Source organism: Anneissia japonica, unplaced genomic scaffold (genome assembly GCF_011630105.1).
Source record: "Anneissia japonica isolate Jap-2015-1 unplaced genomic scaffold, ASM1163010v1 scaffold376_len1572418_cov194, whole genome shotgun sequence".
Classification (NCBI taxonomy): Eukaryota; Metazoa; Echinodermata; class Crinoidea; order Comatulida; family Comatulidae; genus Anneissia; species Anneissia japonica.
In genome coordinates, this window is record NW_022741166.1 from 418336 (window position 1) to 438258 (window position 19923).

At 32.8% G+C, this 19923-nt stretch overlaps 2 protein-coding genes across 3 annotated transcripts in view; both read right to left on the bottom strand.

Moving 5' to 3' along the window:
• Positions 1 to 854: 854 nt before the first annotated feature.
• LOC117118588 lies at positions 855 to 7558 on the bottom strand. Of its 2 annotated transcripts, none has more exons than XM_033263207.1 (5): positions 7406 to 7558; positions 7065 to 7161; positions 6631 to 6827; positions 5430 to 5521; positions 855 to 2362 (listed from the first exon to the last, which is right to left on the bottom strand). In XM_033263207.1, the coding sequence occupies exons 1-5, from the start codon at positions 7479 to 7481 to the stop codon at positions 2312 to 2314; spliced, it is 513 nt and encodes a 170-aa protein (XP_033119098.1). In that variant the 5' UTR covers positions 7482 to 7558; the 3' UTR covers positions 855 to 2311. The 2 variants fall into 2 exon arrangements, with proteins under 2 accessions (XP_033119098.1, XP_033119097.1); XM_033263206.1 differs by having other exon boundaries at positions 855 to 5022.
• Positions 7554 to 19923, bottom strand: part of LOC117118593 (Down syndrome cell adhesion molecule-like protein 1) — a 32860-nt gene continuing 20490 nt past the window's right edge. The window contains exons 14-30 of the mRNA XM_033263223.1: positions 18877 to 19074; positions 17693 to 17761; positions 16583 to 16706; positions 15889 to 16067; positions 15382 to 15519; positions 14813 to 14986; positions 12932 to 13002; positions 12495 to 12714; positions 11715 to 11785; positions 11141 to 11264; positions 10601 to 10714; positions 10142 to 10288; positions 9716 to 9889; positions 9309 to 9438; positions 8306 to 8436; positions 7965 to 8061; positions 7554 to 7731 (exon numbers count right to left, since the gene is read on the bottom strand). Coding sequence (XP_033119114.1) covers positions 7554 to 7731; positions 7965 to 8061; positions 8306 to 8436; positions 9309 to 9438; positions 9716 to 9889; positions 10142 to 10288; positions 10601 to 10714; positions 11141 to 11264; positions 11715 to 11785; positions 12495 to 12714; positions 12932 to 13002; positions 14813 to 14986; positions 15382 to 15519; positions 15889 to 16067; positions 16583 to 16706; positions 17693 to 17761; positions 18877 to 19074 — 2339 coding nt within the window. The remainder of the gene's footprint in view (positions 7732 to 7964; positions 8062 to 8305; positions 8437 to 9308; positions 9439 to 9715; positions 9890 to 10141; positions 10289 to 10600; positions 10715 to 11140; positions 11265 to 11714; positions 11786 to 12494; positions 12715 to 12931; positions 13003 to 14812; positions 14987 to 15381; positions 15520 to 15888; positions 16068 to 16582; positions 16707 to 17692; positions 17762 to 18876; positions 19075 to 19923) is intronic.

The window sequence follows — 19923 nt, forward strand, 5'->3', positions numbered from 1 at the left end:
TGGGGGGGGGGGGGGGGGGGGGGGGGGGGGCATATGTTTGAGGGAGGCGTTATTTCAAATGAGGCTCTAGAGATGGCGTTAAAATAAAACATTCAAATAAATAAGGTATAACAGTAAACAAGGTCGGGGGAGGGGGTGGGGTGGGGTTGAGTGCTCAAATGGAAAACCCAAACATTTACAGTTACATCAGCACTTTTTTTTTTATTGTGAAAGAGTACTTGCTTAGAGTGATTCTACCTCTATCAGAGGTCTGACTGCTTGGTGGTATTACAGCCTAATCATCTATGGACTTTATACGCTTTGTCTTGGAGGTTGTGCAGGACCCGGCCAGTTTAGGGTTCTATTAAACCATTATACAGATTCAATTTATCATACCCTATATCCTCGCGTATAAGACAAGGCTTAAAATAGCAAATTACGATCGAAAAACAGGTCTTATATGCGCAACTTAAAATAATTTTTGAGTTTGTCTTTATGTGCGGACCATCTGTAACACACAAATTTACTACAACTGAAATGAAGCTACTGTTAGTATGAATGAGCAAAATTTTAAATGTGCGAAATTAAGATTACGATGAACATTTAAAAGCCTATAAAATGGTATTATTTGGAAGATTGGCCCCACATTTGGTTCCGTTTTTAGCCAGCTAGATGCAGTATCAAAAGTAGCAAAATGAGGAATATTGATGATGAAACAAGTGGGGGCGTCCTATACACCCAACATACAAAAATCGTCCACAAATCTTCTCAAACTTACACACGGGTAGCCTTATACACAAGTATATATGGTAATATATATATATATATATATACAATATACTAAAGCTAAATGAAATACTTTGAAGATTAACACATAGGTACTAAATCTTGCAGTTTTATTCAGTTATTAGCAAGTACTGTATATTCATTCCCATGTAAGCAGCTGATACAAATATACAGTATACCATTGCACAAAACATCAAGAAAAGTTCAACAAACAACACACCAATCTTAAAAATAGATGCAGATAACAAATATAAAAGCTTCCAAAGCAAAACAAACAGAAATATAATTTCTGCTTTTAAGTAGTAAATAACATTTGATAGTTTAATATTACATTATCTATTGCTTGTGTCTTTCTGTTTACCAAAAGATGAAGAAAAAAACCAACCTTCAATTGTAAAAAAAAAATCTATCATCTCTATTACTAGAGGTTAAGTATCCATGTTATGACTGCATAAAAGAATACAATTATGAACCCTTTAAGAAATATATATTGATTGCCTATGCAATTTGTACCAATAAGGTGAATGTTAAGTACTGTTTACAAGAAAGACAATTTATCAACAAGGTGTTTATCAAAGATACAATTTTTTTTCAGACAAGGTAGCACAAACATAAATATTGGAAATATGATTTGATCTATAGAAAAAAATTGCGCATAAGTGTAAGGCACCATGCAAAATTTTATATTTGTATAGTTACATAAACTATACATATATTATATAGTTACATAAATAAATATATATATATATATATTTGGTCATTAATGTTGGTATTCATCTATAGCATTATATCTTAAAAGCAAGAAATATATACAATTCAGTTCAACTCTATTTCATTTTATTTTATTTAAGTGGTTTTTTTTCCAAAATTATTAAATTAAAATTTTTTAAGTTGCACTAACAATTTAAACGTTGTATTATTATAATGAATTATAGAAATTAATCCAACATTCTTCTTAATTATATACCTTTTCATTCATATTTCAATCTGAACTTTCGTTCAATATTTAAAGTTTATTCTAAATAGCAAATTAATGGAAAAGCCACTGGTCCAGAATAAATCGCATAACAAATAACATAAAAATACAATAGTTGAACATAATTTGAAGATGGAAAATAAAAAATGTAAGAAAATCATTAATGAGAACTATATCTATGTGGGAGTATTTATAAAACACAGTAATTTGGCTGAAAATCTCAAAGTTCAGAGTTAGGTTAATAGTAAGTTGTTCCAGTTCAAAAATGCTGATAGAATGACCTTTTGCTTGATATGTTTCATTTTTTAACCATAAGGTGTATACATCTGACTTTACAGTGTTTTTACAGATGATGCTTTTGAAAATTATTAATTAATTCTAGTTCTTTTTATTATCCTGCAAAAATAGCAATATAAATTATTTATACTAAAAAGCTACATACAAAAGTGATGTAAAACAATAACAAGAGAAATCACATTGTGGTATATCTCATACCAATGTACATAATATCTTCTTCAATATACCATTTTTTTTTGTAGCTATTACCGATAATTTAATAGAAATTAAGAATCAAAACCAGTACTCACAGAAATTTTGGGCAGGAAAAGAACTAAAAAAATACTGAAAATACAAACAATACTTTTTGAGTATTGATACGTTTCTTTATATATTATTTTCAATATCATACTTTTTTATAAATGAATTATTTTCACAACATTGCAGATGAATTATCAAAGGACGGACAATGTTAATAAGTACAAATTTTAAAAAATTACTGAAATGATATTCAAGGTTTCTATGTATTACAAATTACAGACATAAAAAAGGAATAAATAAGACAGAGAATCTTTAAATGCTACCATCATAGGATGGACAATGTTATTTTTAAGTACAACCTAAAAAAATACTGAAATGATATTTAAAATTTCTATGTATTACAAATTACAGATATAAAAAAGGAATAATTAAGACAGAGTGTAAGCATTTTGATAGCATTTAAAGAGAATCTTTAAATGCTATCAAAATATACTGTTATTTTCTATAGAGGTAGGTGTATTACCAACTTAGAGATGCGTGTCCAATAAATAGGGTACAAATATTTGTTTAGATGACTGCATTAAACTAAAAAAGGATGGAATTTATTTAGTGAAAGTAAAATACTTTGTTATAACAAATATTGCTAACATAAAGTGTGTTCACAAACCAGTTAGTAAAATACACTTTTAACGTTATTATGATTGTCTTGAATGTTCTAAAAAAGGATGACGTATGAAATAGAAAATGCATTGACAAAAACTACAAGATTAAAAATACAGTTATTCTATTATAAAATGATACATCTTCACATGGTTGCATCCAAAAATGTAAATATGAGAGATTGACATAGAAAAGCTTTAAATACTAACAAAATATAGGTTATATAACAAGTATTACCAATATTTTAAAAAGGACGGAGTACATTAAGTAGACAATCTTTAAATACTAACAAAATATACAACGGTGACAACCACTGTGAATACAGTTAAATGGATGCACTTTAAAAAATTACAATGGCTGTTTTGAGGGATCTACAAAAGGACGGTGTATGACATAGAAAATCTGATAAAAACTACAGCTTATAAAAACTATAGGTAATATATAAAATGAAACAATTCGCTGATCTTATAAACGTAATAAACTCATATGCTTTGGAAAACAGTTTTTAAATATGCAAAAATAGCCACAAATGATATTTAAAAGTATTTTACAAAATCAGTTATTTGGTTTTTATAATACTTATAAGTTTATTGGCCTAAAAGGCAATTTTTTCACTGCTGAATTTGTTGGAGTCAGAACGGGCCCCATACCCTTTCTTTTTGATCTGCCTCTGGGTTTGTCATGTCCAAACTTACTATAAGGTCTTTAGTCCTAGAAACAAAGTTGCTGCATTACTACTTCTGCAAGAGTTCCCTTCTTGAAATATTTTTTAAATAATAAATATTTACAATATAAAAATATAAATAATATGGGGTAAGGAATGAACATAAAATGAAATAAAAAAAACAAAAAAAGAGAAAGATATGGGAATTAAACATGTTTGATGTTACAATTCTCTTTAATCTTGATTATGGCTTAGCAAAGTACTGTTTGCCAATGTAGCAGGTTGTTAACCAAAGTTAACCAAATGACCTAGCATCCGTCAATACAAACTCAAGCACTGTTAAATGATTGATAATTTAAATTTATTTATTTACATTACAGGTCTCCCTCCAATTAAAGACCACTTTTGGGACTGGGGTTTCCATAGTCTTTAGCAGCTTTGGTCTCTAATTAGAATAATAAAGATAAAAGAAATTTGTTAATTTGGGACCACAGAAAAGTGGTCTTTAATTGGAGGTGGTTCTACATTAGAGGAGTCTTTCCTTGGAGGGAGAACTGTATTAATCTTTACACCAAACTAACAGCAAAAACTTTTCACAACTTCCAGAAGGGGAAAACATATACAGTAGTATAAAAATGCAATGTAATAGGGATTACTGGTATCTTAAGCAGGGCAAACACTGCGTCTTACAAGTCATAGCGACGATCGGCCGACGAATCAAAATCTGCTCCCTGTAAACGCTAGACGCAGAGACGCCCTCGACTGATTGTCAATGGCTGACTGAACGAACCGTCATTAAAAATGAATCGTTGCACGCCCATTGTCGAGCTCTGTTCTCCCTGGAATCGTGGCGGCTGACGACCATCGGGCCGCAGTGAGTGCTCAGCTTTAACGATCATGAATCTTATTCAAATGAAGTTGAACTATGATTGATTAGATGGGCAGATCCAGTAGAGGGGCTTACCACATAGGCCTACTTATATAATATAATATAATTGTTATACACTATATTTTTTAGGATAATCATAAAAATGATGAGTGTAATGCTAAATGATTAGCAAATCTTGTAAATATATTATGCAACACATAATACATTTATATAATACAACGAAATCTTCCTAGTACATTATATAACTTTATGTAATACTGTTATATAATGTATGTTCACCAAATTCTATTCACATAATATTAAATGAAATGTGTTATATAAAATGTTATATAAATCTTCATTGAATGCCATGAAGGTAATGATGAAAACGCACCCACTCACACGCACATTAAAACATAATCATAACGTTGTCCGCTGTTTTGTGATCATATATGAGGAGGCATCATCAACTGGTGCAGGTTGTTCCTCTTCCTGGTCCAGGAGTGATGCAATGGCTGCGAGATTCTGCTGATGCACCAGATTTCCCGATATCTGGGAAGGACAATTGATGATTGTTTATGAACCAGATCAAGGTTGGCAGCATTTTTCTGACACTATCCTTCATATTAATTAATTTACTTAATGAGGTAATACATTAGATGACGGTATCTTTCTGACTACAGATACACATACACTTTATTATCATTTGTCAGAAACATAGAAATTGGTTTTGCTCCATGATGCAACATCAACAAAGTACAAATGAAAATAACATTGAAAAAATGATTATATTGTTATTTATGATTATTTATAATTAATGTTTTGTTAATTAATGAATTCTTCATTAATGATAGGGTTAAAACAACAAGTGCAAACAAATAAACATCAAATTGATATTTTTTTTTTATGATTGGTGGAAACAAATATCAATAATATGCATATGGTTGTATGATTCTTACCTCTGTAAATAGAAGATCTAAGCTCTCGGGTGATGTGTCTTCTGCCTGAAGTTTAGCAGACAGAGGTTTTGCACCAGCAGCACCATTCACACCTGAACAACACAAAGTATAAATTTTAGAATGTAAATTGAAGAATGGAACTATGAATTGTATCATGAGCTAATAAGCCTAAGTATAATCACTTCCACATAGTGTATAGATAAGCACTATTCTAATTGCTTTAAAATTAAATCGCTGTCTTTTAATGTTAGTTTTACAATTAAACTATTGAAGTAGTCATCGGTTGCTATAGTGATATGATCATCTGTGCGTGTACTACATTTAGCTGTGTGTGTGCGGATTGTTGGTGCAGTATGCGCTATTACAACAGTGTAGTTGAAATGGTAAGTGTGTTTACACAGCAATACGATGAATAATATTTGATTGTGTTTGAAGAACTTGTCATGAGTCTACTATTCATTACTTGTAGATTATTTCAGATGGTGTGGTTTCAAACAGGAAGGTTATTGTATTTTATAATACATAGATGTGACTCCCATAACTCAGGATGCAATCGATAACATCAACTAAAATCTCTATAAAATGGAGTATACATAGCAAATTATGGCAGCTACTGTCCATAATGATAAACTGATGCATAATGATTAACCACCTGAGGAATGAATCAATAGTTTGTTCATTTGCAAAAACATTGTTGATCAATAAATCAAATAACACATGAAAGGGCACCAGGTAAAAGATGCTAGGATATAGAGAATTAAAGATAGATCTGATCCCTCAGCTCTTGGAACAACCCTCACATGAGAGTTAGGTGGGCTACAGAAAAATGTTTGTATCCATTTGTATTTGCTACATGTCGGTAGGTGCTGCACTGTGATTGCCATAGGTCCCCCAACAAAAAATATAATTTTAAAATTTGAACTGAAATATAATATTTAACTACCCCAGAGGTCAAGTTAAGTATTATCTTTAAAGATGAAATACATTGCACACTCCAATTTGAGACTCCTCTAATTCGAGACTTTTTCCAAGATACAAATAACAATCATCCATTTTTAAAAACAAACTAACCATCTAATTGGAGGCCGAACACCGATATCACGTAACATTTTCAGTGTCCCAAAGTGATCTCAAATTGGAGGGAGAAACTGAACCTTTTTCAATGCTTGAAACAAGACAGTGGTGGAATACAATCGCTTACCATTTGGAGTTTTTGGTGCTGGCCTCCTAGGTGCATATAGATTTGGTGAAGCTGATTGAATTCTAGTAGGTTGAGGGGTCATTGTCTGGAAATGTCTCTGATGTCCATTTGTGGTGGGTGTAGTACTAGTGGCGACGACAGGTTTACTTTCTGGGGTGAAAGGCTCTACAAATTGAACATCCGTTCTACCTTGAGTCCTGCACAGGTCAGAGAAAATTTTGTAACAGATCAAATAAACAATAATGTTCATTTTGGTTAAAGATTAATAAAAACTACAAAAATAATAACAACAGCACATTTTCAATTATACCTCTTCAAAATGCTTTACAAATTTAGAATACCAAAAAGGCTAACTTTATTCAATAAAACTAATAGTGGCATTTTTGCCAGAAATATTTGTAGCAGCAGTAAATAGCAACTAATGTTTTACTTACATAGTAGAAATACCAGAGGTGGATAACTGTGTTGTCATGGCAACATGGTCACTAGCTGCACTGCTTCCCCCACCTGAAAGCTGTTCATTGGGTAACACTGAAATCAAAATCATCAGTGATTGGTTCAATAGAAAAAATCAATAACATCAAATAATGAAACTTAGAAGCAAGTAGATAAAGAAAAATGATTCTGATAAAAGAAAAAAGATGAGGGAAGGTTTTGAACCCAGGGTCTGTGGTTCGAAAACAACCTCAAGCCTGTACCTTATTCATTCCCAAGACAAAGGTATATGTTACCAATTAATGAATTACTGAGGCACAAACAAGGTTCAAAGACTTACAAAATGATGCTGACTTTCGCTTCAAGTTGTTGTCCTCCAAAGATTTGCACCATACAAGGAGCACAACAGCGGCCATTGCAAAGGCCACCCCAGCTAACACCACACAGCAAATGAATATGATCAAACTTGTCCTGCAGTATCAAAAAGACTACAGTATAAACTGTCTCTTATACACATCTAGATGTGTATAAGAGACAGGTTGAGGGGTCATTGTCTGGAAATGTCTCTGATGTCCATTTGTGGTGGGTGTAGGACTAGTGGCGACAACAGGTTTACTTTCTGGGGTGAAAGGCTCTACAAATTGAACATCCGTTCTACCTTGAGTTCTGCACAGGTCAGAGAAAATTTTGTAACAGATCAAATAAACAATAATGTTCATTTTGGTTAAAGATTAATAAAAACTACAAAAATAATAACAACAGCACATTTTCAATTATACCTCTTCAAAATGCTTTACAAATTATACCAAAAAGGCTAACTTTATTCAATAAAACTAATAGTGGCATTTTTGGCAGAAATATTTGTAGCAGCAGTAAATAGCAACTAATGTTTTACTTACATAGTAGAAATACCAGAGGTGGATAACTGTGTTGTCATGGCAACATGGTCACTAGCTGCACTGCTTCCCCCACCTGAAAGCTGTTCATTGGGTAACACTGAAATCAAAATCATCAGTGATTGGTTCAATAGAAAAAATCAATAACATCAAATAATGAAACTTAGAAGCAAGTAGATAAAGAAAAATGATTCTGATAAAATAAAAAAGATGAGGGAAGGTTTTGAACCCAGGGTCTGTAGTTCGAAAACAACCTCAAGTCTGTACCTTATTCATTCCCAATACAAAGGTATGTTTTACCAATCAATGAATTACTGAGGCACAAACAAGGTTCAAAAACTTACAAAATGATGCTGACTTTCGCTTCAAGTTGTTGTCCTCCAAAGATTTGCACCATACAAGGAGCACAACAGCGGCCATTGCAAAGGCCACCCCAGCTAACACCACACAGCAAATGAATATGATCAAACTTGTCCTGCAGTATCAAAAAGACTACAGTATAAACAACAGATATTGGGAGTTGGTGTGCAACTCTTATATAATTTTCTGTTAGGTAATTATCTAACCAACGTCACTGTTGTCAAAATTCCAGAATCTAATTTTTTTAATTATTGCTTTTGCTTTTACTGCCTTGTCATTTCACATGGAGACTATACTAGCCTATATACTCTCCTACTAAGAAGTGGAACATACAATAGTTGCCAATACATGCATTGAGATTGAATTTGATTTTATCTGCTGTCAAATGTTGTCAAAATAGTTTAAGAAACCAAAACCTCTCTCCTCCATCACTTTTCAATTGGTTACAGTGATAATGTTGTTTATGGAGATGTATAAAACTGACAGTATCTTTTTATATGCATTTTGAGCTCAAACATAAACCAGGTAAATATTAAGTTAATAGTAATTTAGATGTGCAAGCTAATTAAAAACTATAAAAAACACAGAAATAAACTGAAGCATTAATTGTTGAACTAAACTCTAAAATAAATCAGGTAAATAATTAATGGTGCACTTGTACATTACTATCTTGTTTTATATACTGTATTAGCCTGTTAATTAATTAATTAATTATTTTTTTCTTTTATGCTGTTGTTAAGTGCCTCAAAGTTGTGACAACGTGAGGCGCTATATAAATCCAGAATTATTATTATATTATAAGCAGAGAATCCCTGTAATAAATTTTCGAACCAACATTTTTATGTAAACTATTATAAAGTTTAATACGTAGAAAACAACGACTTGGCAATAAATTGTTATTAGAACTAATTAGATGATTACTATTGACTTGATAACTACTGTAAATATACACAACATTAAAATAAGTCATAACCAGTTCTGAATTACTTGTTAGGGAAGCTAAGTGGGGATGTGTTTTCTTCTTGTGCTGAATCTGTTGCTGGTATGTTAATACCACTATCTGGAGTAGTAGAGGAGGGAGGAAGCCCCGACGGTGCTGCAGTAACAGCTATTTCACCTAGGCAAGAAACAGAAGGAAAAAATTATAAATCGTGGTAATGAAAATACAGGCTGTATCTTAACAATATATTAAGAAACATATATGATTGAATTTCGGAAACTAAATATGACTTCACATGTTATTAGATATCAGAGACAGTGGTACGACTGTATTGGCTTCCCATCAAAAAATTTAATCTGGCCACTTGTACACTACTAATAAGCAAAATCAATCAAACTATGTACAAATCAGAAGAACTGTTGGAAAAATAAAGCCTCGTGTAAGTTTGACCAACCTGTTGTGAAATCATTGACAATTGCCTCCTCAGCTAGGCCTGCTGATGTCCTAGCTTTGATGGACACCCTATAAGTGCTGTTAGGCAGTAGACCTTCCAATTTATATACCAGCCCATTTGTCACTATGACACCAGAAGTAGCATTGGCCCATACAATCTGCTGGTTCAAAGACCCTGTGTTGGAACAAGATAGGACACAATATATATTTTTAAAAACAAAATATTATTAACCAATCAGAATAACAATCAGTATTAATTAGGTCATGTATTTTAGCAATTGATTATCTGATACCATCATAAATCTATTATTATCTGTAATTATATTAAATATCTGTAAATGATCTTAAAAAATTCCTGTGGAAATAGTACCTTACTTCAGACTGTAAAAGCTGTTACATAATTATTAAAAGCCAAACCCATTCTTACCTTGTCTATTAGCTATTGTTGGTTTTATACGTTTGTACTCTAAAGTATAATCCAATATTTCACCATTATTTTGTTCAGGTGACCACCATCGTATCACAAGAAATGTTGGGCCAGGTGTAGCTGCTACATTACGCACTGGACCAGGAACTGCAAATGACGTTTAAAAACATTCAAAAATTGTAAATATTTCTATTTTTAATATGTAGAAAAAAGTATTTCAATAAATTTTCAAACAACAGAAGCATTTGCATATAAATTGGTTAATTTAGTTTTGGAGAAGGTATGTCTAACTGAATAAATATTGAATGATATAAAATTGTTGAGTACAGATGTAGCTACTGGTTAGGCACTAGTTCTACTGGTTATAAACTGTAATTTGCATACATGGAAATAAGCCTTTATCTATAAATATTATCTAAAAGTACAGTAGGAATAAGACTAGTAACATTTAGATCTTACTTCCATCCATTGTGGTAGCTGTTATGGACTCTGTTCTTGGCCCCTCTACAATTCTAGTTCCAACTTGGTTGTATGCTGAAACTTGCAATATGTAACTGTTGCCAGCTTGCAGTCCTATAGTACATCATCAAGTTTATGTAAAACACATTATTTATTAATTATAATTATAATGGTACTAGTTAGACCTTGAAATCACAACATACACATTCCAATTTACAGAGCTGGCTCTGTCTTCTTTGAACTGCATATACATATTTATCCAAGAACTATTAAGTTTTGTTCAAGATGTAAAACCTACTGATTCTGTGAATTCAAAAAATATTTACAAAATGCTTCTTATATCATATGTTAGAAAAAACAATTATTCTATATATCACAGTGAAGCTGATAATGTTGATGATTAATAAAAAAAAAACTTATTCACAGATTTAAAAAAACAATTATTTTCAAACAAATATGAAGTATAAATAAAACCAGTCTCTAATTTTATAAACATATAACTAAAACAAAACAATATTTTACACAATATTGAGTACAAACCTGAGATATTGGTGGAGGTTTGTGGAGCACGTACAGTGATGTTGAACAAAACCTGGTCCAAAAGGTGTTGGTAGTGCACAATGTAACCAGACAAAGGGCCATTACCTGTGGCCTCAGAAACACCCTGTAACCAATGGGTAGAAACATAGTTACAATGGGACCATTTTTAACAGAGTATCAAGGCAGGAGCACCTCGACCAGTAGCCTTCAGCACTAGTGGAAGACACATCGTATTCATTGTTCAGTTAAGTGGGACCAAGTCTTCTTGGAGAATAAAACCTGACTTCCATAAAAATCGCTGCACGTTTTTCCCGACTCCTTTGGCGAGGCCAATTGGTCAGTTGAACCAGGGAGCGTTCCGATTGCGTTGGAGACAGCTACGCAGTGCGAGTATTGCAGTAAAAAAAGCTGTTAGTGACTTTGATACTATGGAAACCAGGCTTAACTAAGTACCGCTCAATGTGTGCAATTTTTCTGGAGAATAGAGGTTTTAAAATAAAAAATAATTTAAAATTTATAAAAAAATCGATTTTATGCAAAACAAATGGTTGCAACTAATGACACAACAACTTACATTCCATGAGACTTGGAGACTTGTCTGACTGGTAGCACTTGCAGTTAAAGCAGTCGGTGCTGATGAGGGTGCTGCAAAGAATATAACAAATAAAAAACTAAGCACAACCAAGGTTAGCATAGAGTACTACATTGTTACGTCACGATACCGTCTGATACTACTCTGCTGCTATCTTTGCAAAAAGCGTTCAACCAGACGCCGTTTTCTTCACTGACAAACCATTAATCCCAATTTCTAATGTACTTATTAAGATGTTGTATCTTACTATTTTATTTTAAAATTGTAATTGATGAGTAAAAGTGCGTTTGATAACTAATATAATGCAAGCTTTTGTGTCTTTAGTACATTTTGATGGTAAAATATTAGATTTTAAAATGCCTATTCCAGAAAGCCTATGAAGTCATTCAGGGGTAATGGACAGTTACCAACGTCTGTTGATAACAGAGAGTGCCACCTGGCGTCATAACGACACAACTGTGGTACTCTATAATGTTGCGTATTTTCAAAACCATAATCTAAATTAACTGTCCTCAAATACACCTTTCAATAACTAACAGTTATTGAAGATTGGTTGTTGCATTCAAATAATAATGCAAAGATAACAACTGTTAAGTCATAAAAAAATTATTTAAATAAAAGTGACTTTCCTGTTTTTCTACAAATAAAATATTTGTTTGACTAATAGTTAAACAAATCAGTAATCATTGCTTCCATGCTTACATGACCTTGTTTTGTATTTTGATATTTTATGTGGCATAAATAAAAATAATAGCTTATTACCTCCAGGTAGTGTTTGTACTGTCATCGGAGAGCTATATGGTCCAAATCCAGATTCACTAAAACCCTGGATCCGAATCGTGTACAAAGTATAGTGTTGCAAGTTTGTCAATGTTGCCTTTGTAGTGACGCCTGACAATCTTAAGGTCTTGGTAATAGCACTAGTGCTGTACTCAATGTTGTAACCAAGTAACGGTTCAGATAAGAACATTGCTGGGATTTCCTGTAAGAAGTAATGTTATCATCAACATAATTATCTCTTGCTTAAAGACTATCTTCTGGTGGAGTATTTTAAAAAAAATCATAAAGTATTATAAATGGTACATTCAAATGAAGGTATTCAAATAACATGAACAAATCCTAAAAATAAATTTCACATTGTAAATTTGAACTGAGAAACTATATTAGAAATTGATTAATAGTCAGATTTTATTACTCACGGTCCAAGTAAGTTTGATAGTAGTTGGCGAGGTGCTGAGAAGACCAATATTGGATGGGGAAACAGCAGGAGCTGTGGATGAAATAGATGACCCTTAGCACATAATATGTAGTACAACCTCAAAACTAAGTTAGATAGAACAGGGGCAAAATAAGGAAAAGGTCAGAAATATAAATTTATAAATAAAAATATATCATTCAAACTGGTAACTGGTATTATCCAGTTCTGAATGAATGTTGTTGATATGAATAGCAATAACAAGAACAATAATAATAAAAATTATTATTATTATTTACTTAGGCCACTTTTTATTGATTATTTTAATAGCATAGTTTAAAATGTTGCCATGCAATGGTCATTACTAGTGTTCTATTTTATATATATATATTTTTTTACTTCTATTGTATTGTGGGTGTTGTACACAAACTGTACACTTTTCTGGTAGTTACTATGCAACATGCCTGTTAAGTTAATATTTAAACTTGGTTTATTAAATTTTAAATAAGCTACTACCAAGAAATGGTGCATGAAGATATTTTGCTTATGTCATTCCAGTCTGGTGTAGCCATTTTTTATTCTTTTTTTTTTTCAATAATCCCATCTTCATCCATTATGTCACTGAGTCACTTCAAGCCTTGGAAAGCATTTAAGAGTACCTAGCAGATAATCTGACCAATACTTCAAAAGATTATGCTTGGAGTAAGTCACATCCTCCAAAATCCTTAAGTGTGCTTGCTACTTCCATATATTTAATGACTGACATTTTAAATGGCTCACTCATGGCATATAGAGATGTCTGCTTGCAGCATTAGTAGCAATCTTGCTTACTACATAATCCAGAGCAACATAGAGCAATTGGTAAACACTTGTGGTGACCACTATGTGTGCTCTGAGCTATGAAAATCTTTGTGTCTGTAGTCCTACTCTATCAAGTTGCTTTCCCTTTTAATGTGCCATTAATCCCATGTACAAAATAATCCATGTACAAGGTATACTATCCAATGCACACCAAGGTGTGATGCAACATTACAGCTGCCATGGATACACAGAGGCCTAGCAAAAATGTTCTAGTTTCCAACTAGAAACAATTGGGTAACTTTACTTAACATGACCTCTATGTATTTCATTATTACTATAGACATTAAAACACATGCCCAGCTTCCTGGGGAGTGCATTCCTCAATAATTGGCAGCTGATGTACCAGTCACCCACATATACACTGACATTGATACTGATATCATGGAAAAAAAAAATAAGTGTCAGGCCTAAGGATACTAGTAAATCCCTAACGTGAAATCTGAGAATGTGCATTACTCACTCATTTTAGCATGGAAATCATGAACATTAACTGAGAAGAATAATCTCTGTAAATGTTGGCATACCAAAATTGTATGATGTTATGTTCCATGCTAAAAGGCCATTTTAAGAATTTGTAATTTAAAAAAAAAATCAAATACTGTAGTGTCTGTTGAATCTGAAAAAAAATCCTGATAGCCTATGCAGGGCTAAATACTTTAATCTTGTAAGATGTCGATGTCTTAAATGAAGATGATAGCAGACTGATTGAAATCTGATAGGATGTTAATCTAATAACCATGACTGGAAAAAGTTCAATTGGAGACATCACATATTTCCCAGCCTGATTTATTTTTTTCTCTTTTTTATTCCTTAGAGAGGTATAAAAGTTGTGATGAGAATTACACATATGGATAGTTAATAAATGTAGTTTTGTGTATTTATGAACGTAGTGACTAGTATCCATTTCAATGCTATAGTTCTACAAATTTGTAAGAAAACTAAAAAAAACAAAACATTTATCTGTAATTAGTAAAAGGTTGTTCCCAATGTATGTTACTAAAAAAATCAATCGGTTAATACTTACGAGCTGGGCTAGTGGTGAACATAGTCACAATTGAGTAGTCACCCCACTGCTCCAGGCCCGCTGTCACGGTTGAAGCTCGCACTCGAAAAGAATAGCTCGTCCCCGCCATCAGTCCTGTTATGGTTTCTTCTACAGTTGGCTCAACGCCTCCAGCAATTTCAACTACCTTTTGATCTGAAAGGTTTAAATTATTGATTGCTTTTTAATTAAAAGAATCCATTAAATGTTGGTGATATACAATCAATGATGTCACATATGGCACTCCAGTTTTTTTTCTTTGATAAAACTGGAGTTTATCATCCTTACAGTCTTACAGCCTCTAGATGCTGAACCACAGCCAATTTAATATTGAGTTTCAGTATGTTTGAGCATGGATGGTAATGTAATCCATCTTTACTATTTAATTTTTTTTTATCCTCCTTCTGTTTTTTCTTATGTTTTGTCCTCTACTTTTCCTTTAAGGTCTGTAAATTTTCTATTAAGTGGAGTGTATTAGGGAAACAAACCGATAGGTTTTTATTTTTATACTGTTGTTGGTAAAATAGAGATTTCGTATGACTTTTGTTTACCTGTCATTGTTAAACTTGGATAATAGTTGACCTCATACTTGTGAATCGGAGCATATCTTGTTGAAGGAATCTCCCAAGTGAGAGCAACAGCTGATGAGTTGCCTGAACGCACCTGTAAGTTTCTAGGTGCAGAGGGGCCTTTAAGGAAATAAAAAAAAAACACAACAAGTTGTTACTGAGTTGAAAATGTGTAAATGAAAAAATAATTGTTGATTCATATAGCACATCACATTTTCACATTGAGATAACTTCTGGGTGCATGACAATATAAATGAAGCAAAAGAGAAAAGCTGTAAAACTAAACTCAAAAACAGCTTTGATTTGACAACCATTGGGTATTTTCGAGCCATTTTGTCTTGCATATCGAAAAGTCCATCAGCATCATAACTTACAGTAAAATAAATTAAAACAAAGACCAAAATACTTCAATTGAATTTGCTGAATATATATAAAGAAAATACAATAATCAATATTGCTAGAAACAACGATACTCTTGAGATGAATTACCTGAAACTGATGGTGTCATAAAGGTGGCTACAGTGCTAGGATTAGAAACAGAGATGCTGTTCTTTGCAAACACACGGAACATGTAAGTCTGGGACTCTATTAATCCACTGACGACGTAGCTCTGGATACCAGGTGTTGATACTATATTGTCAGCATAGGTCACCCATAAAGCAGATATACTGTGGAGAGAAATGGAATACAATAATTGTTAGCCCTTACACACTTCTTTGCATATGTCTTATAATGTAATCAGGGATTTAGCAAGAAAAACAAAATAGGCCGTCCAAAATGGGCATGGCCCAGTGGGCATGGCACAGATCCGATGGGCGGTTGGCGCCCACTCGGGGCCACGCCCATCTTTGGGAATCCTCACCAAATATTAGTACCTGTATGAAAACAACGTACATTCAATCAATAAATGTTGTTTTTATCCAACGTAAATATTATTTAGCTTTCGTTTAATATAACATATGATAGACTTGAAGAATATAAAGAATTTGCTAAAGCAGACCAGGCCCAATTAGGCTAGGATGAGTTGATTAGGCCAAGCCATCCAAGCCGTCATGGTAAAAGTGGCCGTCTTAAATAAATGTAGGCCGTCCAAAAGACGGTCGGACGGCTCGCTGGCTAAGCCTATGAATGTAATTGTATGTATAAACATCTAAAGCCAAATGATTTTTAAATTAAAACCTACATTTGCTTGTACTGTACAGTGTATTGCTTAGAATCTGTCACATCGCCAGTAGGCACCCAAGTCAGATTAACAGACATGTGATTCACAGCAACTACCACCTGAATCTGCGGTGGGCCAGGCTTGGCTATAAAGATAAAATGCACAATCAGGTTTATGGATATGTTAGTCATATATCTGTTGTATACATAGCAAACATCTAATGTTATGAATGACTTAAGGTGACCTCTGGTCTCTCCAATTAACTAAAGGTATAATTATAAATTCCTACTACATAACAGACATCCATACAACATCCATATGTGGAGGTAGATGGCAGAAATGGGAGCTTCGGACCTAGCCAAGGGAAGACTACCACTGAACTATACTACCACATAAAATATTTTCTTAAAAATAACAATAATAGAAATAATAAAATTTATTACCCTGTCAAATTTGACTACATATGTTCTTTTAAGAGAATAATTGTGGAATAAAGGTACATAGTAAACAAAATGAAACAAAAATACCACCACCTGCCTTTTAGTATATTAAAATACAACAAACACAAGTGACCTTTATTTGACCTTTCAATTTAACATCGTCTAAAAAAAAAAGTTATCGTAATTTTAATATGTTGTCAGTAGAAAGTATTACTTCCCAAAACCTTTCATGGAACCTAGATTTTTTTTATCCATCTTATCAGAGATCACAGGCAGTCCTGATATGGGAATGACCCTACTGATTGACCTGTATATTATATATAACGTTTCACTATACTTGTGCAATCATACATGACAGATAGGCAATCTGGTATCAGGTTTAAGAGCTTTGATTTTTTTATCCTGGCTAACTTAAGAGCTTAAGGAATGGATTACAGATCAAGAAAAAGACAGGTTTAAAGCATGCTTGAACTATGTTGCTATAATAAAGAGTATTAGTAAAATTGATACATGCAATAAAAAATAGATTACTTTCCCTAACATAGCAAATTTAAAATTTAATAAAAATAAAGATGAGGAAAAGCACATGGTATCTGAGTCAGAACCAGCTAGCTCCTGATTTGCTGCAACTTTGAGCAATTGTAATGACTATATTGTATTGCCAGGCAACTACAAATTGCCTCTTCCTTACCTACAACCGATATGTAGAAGCTGTCCCTGTCACTGCCAATTCCATTCGAAGCTACACACATGTAAGTACCTAAGACAGGAAATCACATTCATGCACATTAATTGATTGTTCCTTAAAACCAGGCTCCCCTGCACACCAGTCATGCTTATGATGTAAAATAATCCTTCAACGAACACAGTTTGTTCTGAATTATGACGGAATAAAATCCCTGACACATATAATGTGCTCCTGTTATACTTTAAGATTGACTTGTAAATTTCTGTCATAAAGTTGTAATATAATGTTCTACAGATAAAATGAATGACGTTATCTCTTCAGATCAACTTTGTTTTAACAGCAATTTGTCTGCCACAACTTGAATTAATTTCTAGTAAAAATAGAGTGGTGAAAATGTGATGAAAGATATGCAATATTTATAGATCTTGTTTGAATTGCTCAATTTCTGAAATTATAAACTTGAGAGTAAAAATAGGACTGGAACATAAAAAATTCAATTAAAATAATTAAACAAAAGGAGTGCATTTTTATTTCTTTGTTTTGATATTGAAGGATAATTTATCTTGAATAATCTCATTACATGCACTTTGAAAATGTGCCAGCTCTTGCAAAACCCTCTGTTTGTAGGAAAAATTCAAAATTGAGTTTTTGGTGTTTTTCGATTCTGCAAGTAGTCTTCTTTAAAACAGTGTTTAGTTGATGGAAATTGCTTGAGTATTAGCAAAGTCATGAAATTTATTTCATTGGATATCAGCCATGTAGGTTTTGAGAAAATAGCTTCCAAAGATTCAATAATCAATAGTTTATTATTAAGATATTTACTTTAAAAATAACTGTAATATACTTTTCAGTTAGATTTAGTGATTAATATCTTACAGAAATGTTCTTCAATATATCTTCTTTCATAAAATGCAAAAACATGAAAATGTTCTTGTGAGAAATTGGAAAATGCCAGAGGGTTTTGCCAGAGCAAGTCACAAATAACAATGTTATAGAACCACTGAACAATATTTCTGCCGTGAATATTGGTGATTTATAAACCCCTGTTGCTTGACTAACTGAGGTTTATAAATGAAAATTTGCAAAATTGAAGCGCTTTAATTTTCCAAAAAGCTGTTTAATTTTATGACTTAATCAAGATCAGTTTCTCAAAGACAATTTGTTAGACCAATCAATTATTAACTTACCCTGGTCAGAGTTTTGTGCATTAGACACAAAAAGTGAGTTACTTGATGGGAATCTGACTTTGCTACTTGGCAACAAAGCATGACCATTTTTCAGCCAACTGAAGAGGGGTGCAGGAAAGCCTGCGGCGTAACAAGACACCCTGATTTCACTACCGCTCACTACCTCGATGTCATTGATGGTTGAAACCACAGGGGAGGCTAATAGGAAGCAAGAAAATTAAAAGGTCAGATTGTAATTAATTACACATCCATCAAGAACATTTAATAACTGGTTTACTTTCATAACCAAACAACATGAATCAGAATAGTAATATTGTTATTCTTAACACTGATATGGCTACATGATTGTTTTCCTTATTAAAAGAATATAAAATACATAAATAAATAATTCAATAAGGTTCAGATTTATAAATTATAAACTGTGTTGCAATTAATTTTCAAATTTGTTCCAATGGCGTTATAGACTCATAACTTTCATTACTACAACCGGGATAAATCCATGTTCATCCGCCAGTAGGAAATTGAAACAGAATGCCTATTTGAAAAGAAGTCTATTTATAAACGAAAGGATGAAAGTCTGCAAGTAAAAAATATTAAAAAAAAAAAAACACACAATAGTGTTTCTAATTAAATATGAAAGTGATACAGAGAGGGCAAGTTCGTGCAATATGGATTTAAACTTTGGTGCAAGAGGTACCGAGTTTAAGACTTGCCAATGTCGTTGTTCCTTGTATCCTAGGGAAAGACAATGCCCTAATTACCTCACCGTTTGAATAAGATGTAATGCCTGTGAATAAAATAGCATGTGAAATACAGGTATGTAGGAAACTGTCTGCCACTGTATTTCACCATGGTAGGCACTACACAGAAGCTGTCATCATGGGTAGCTAGAAACCTAATTTGAAAGATAATCCACAAATGTCTGAAGAGTTATCTCCAATGTGTCTATTTTCTGGTGAATTGGGCATTACACTGAGAGAAAATTTTTAAGTTTACTGAACACTTAACTGAAAAATTCCTTAATGAGCAATACTGCAACTGTCTCTT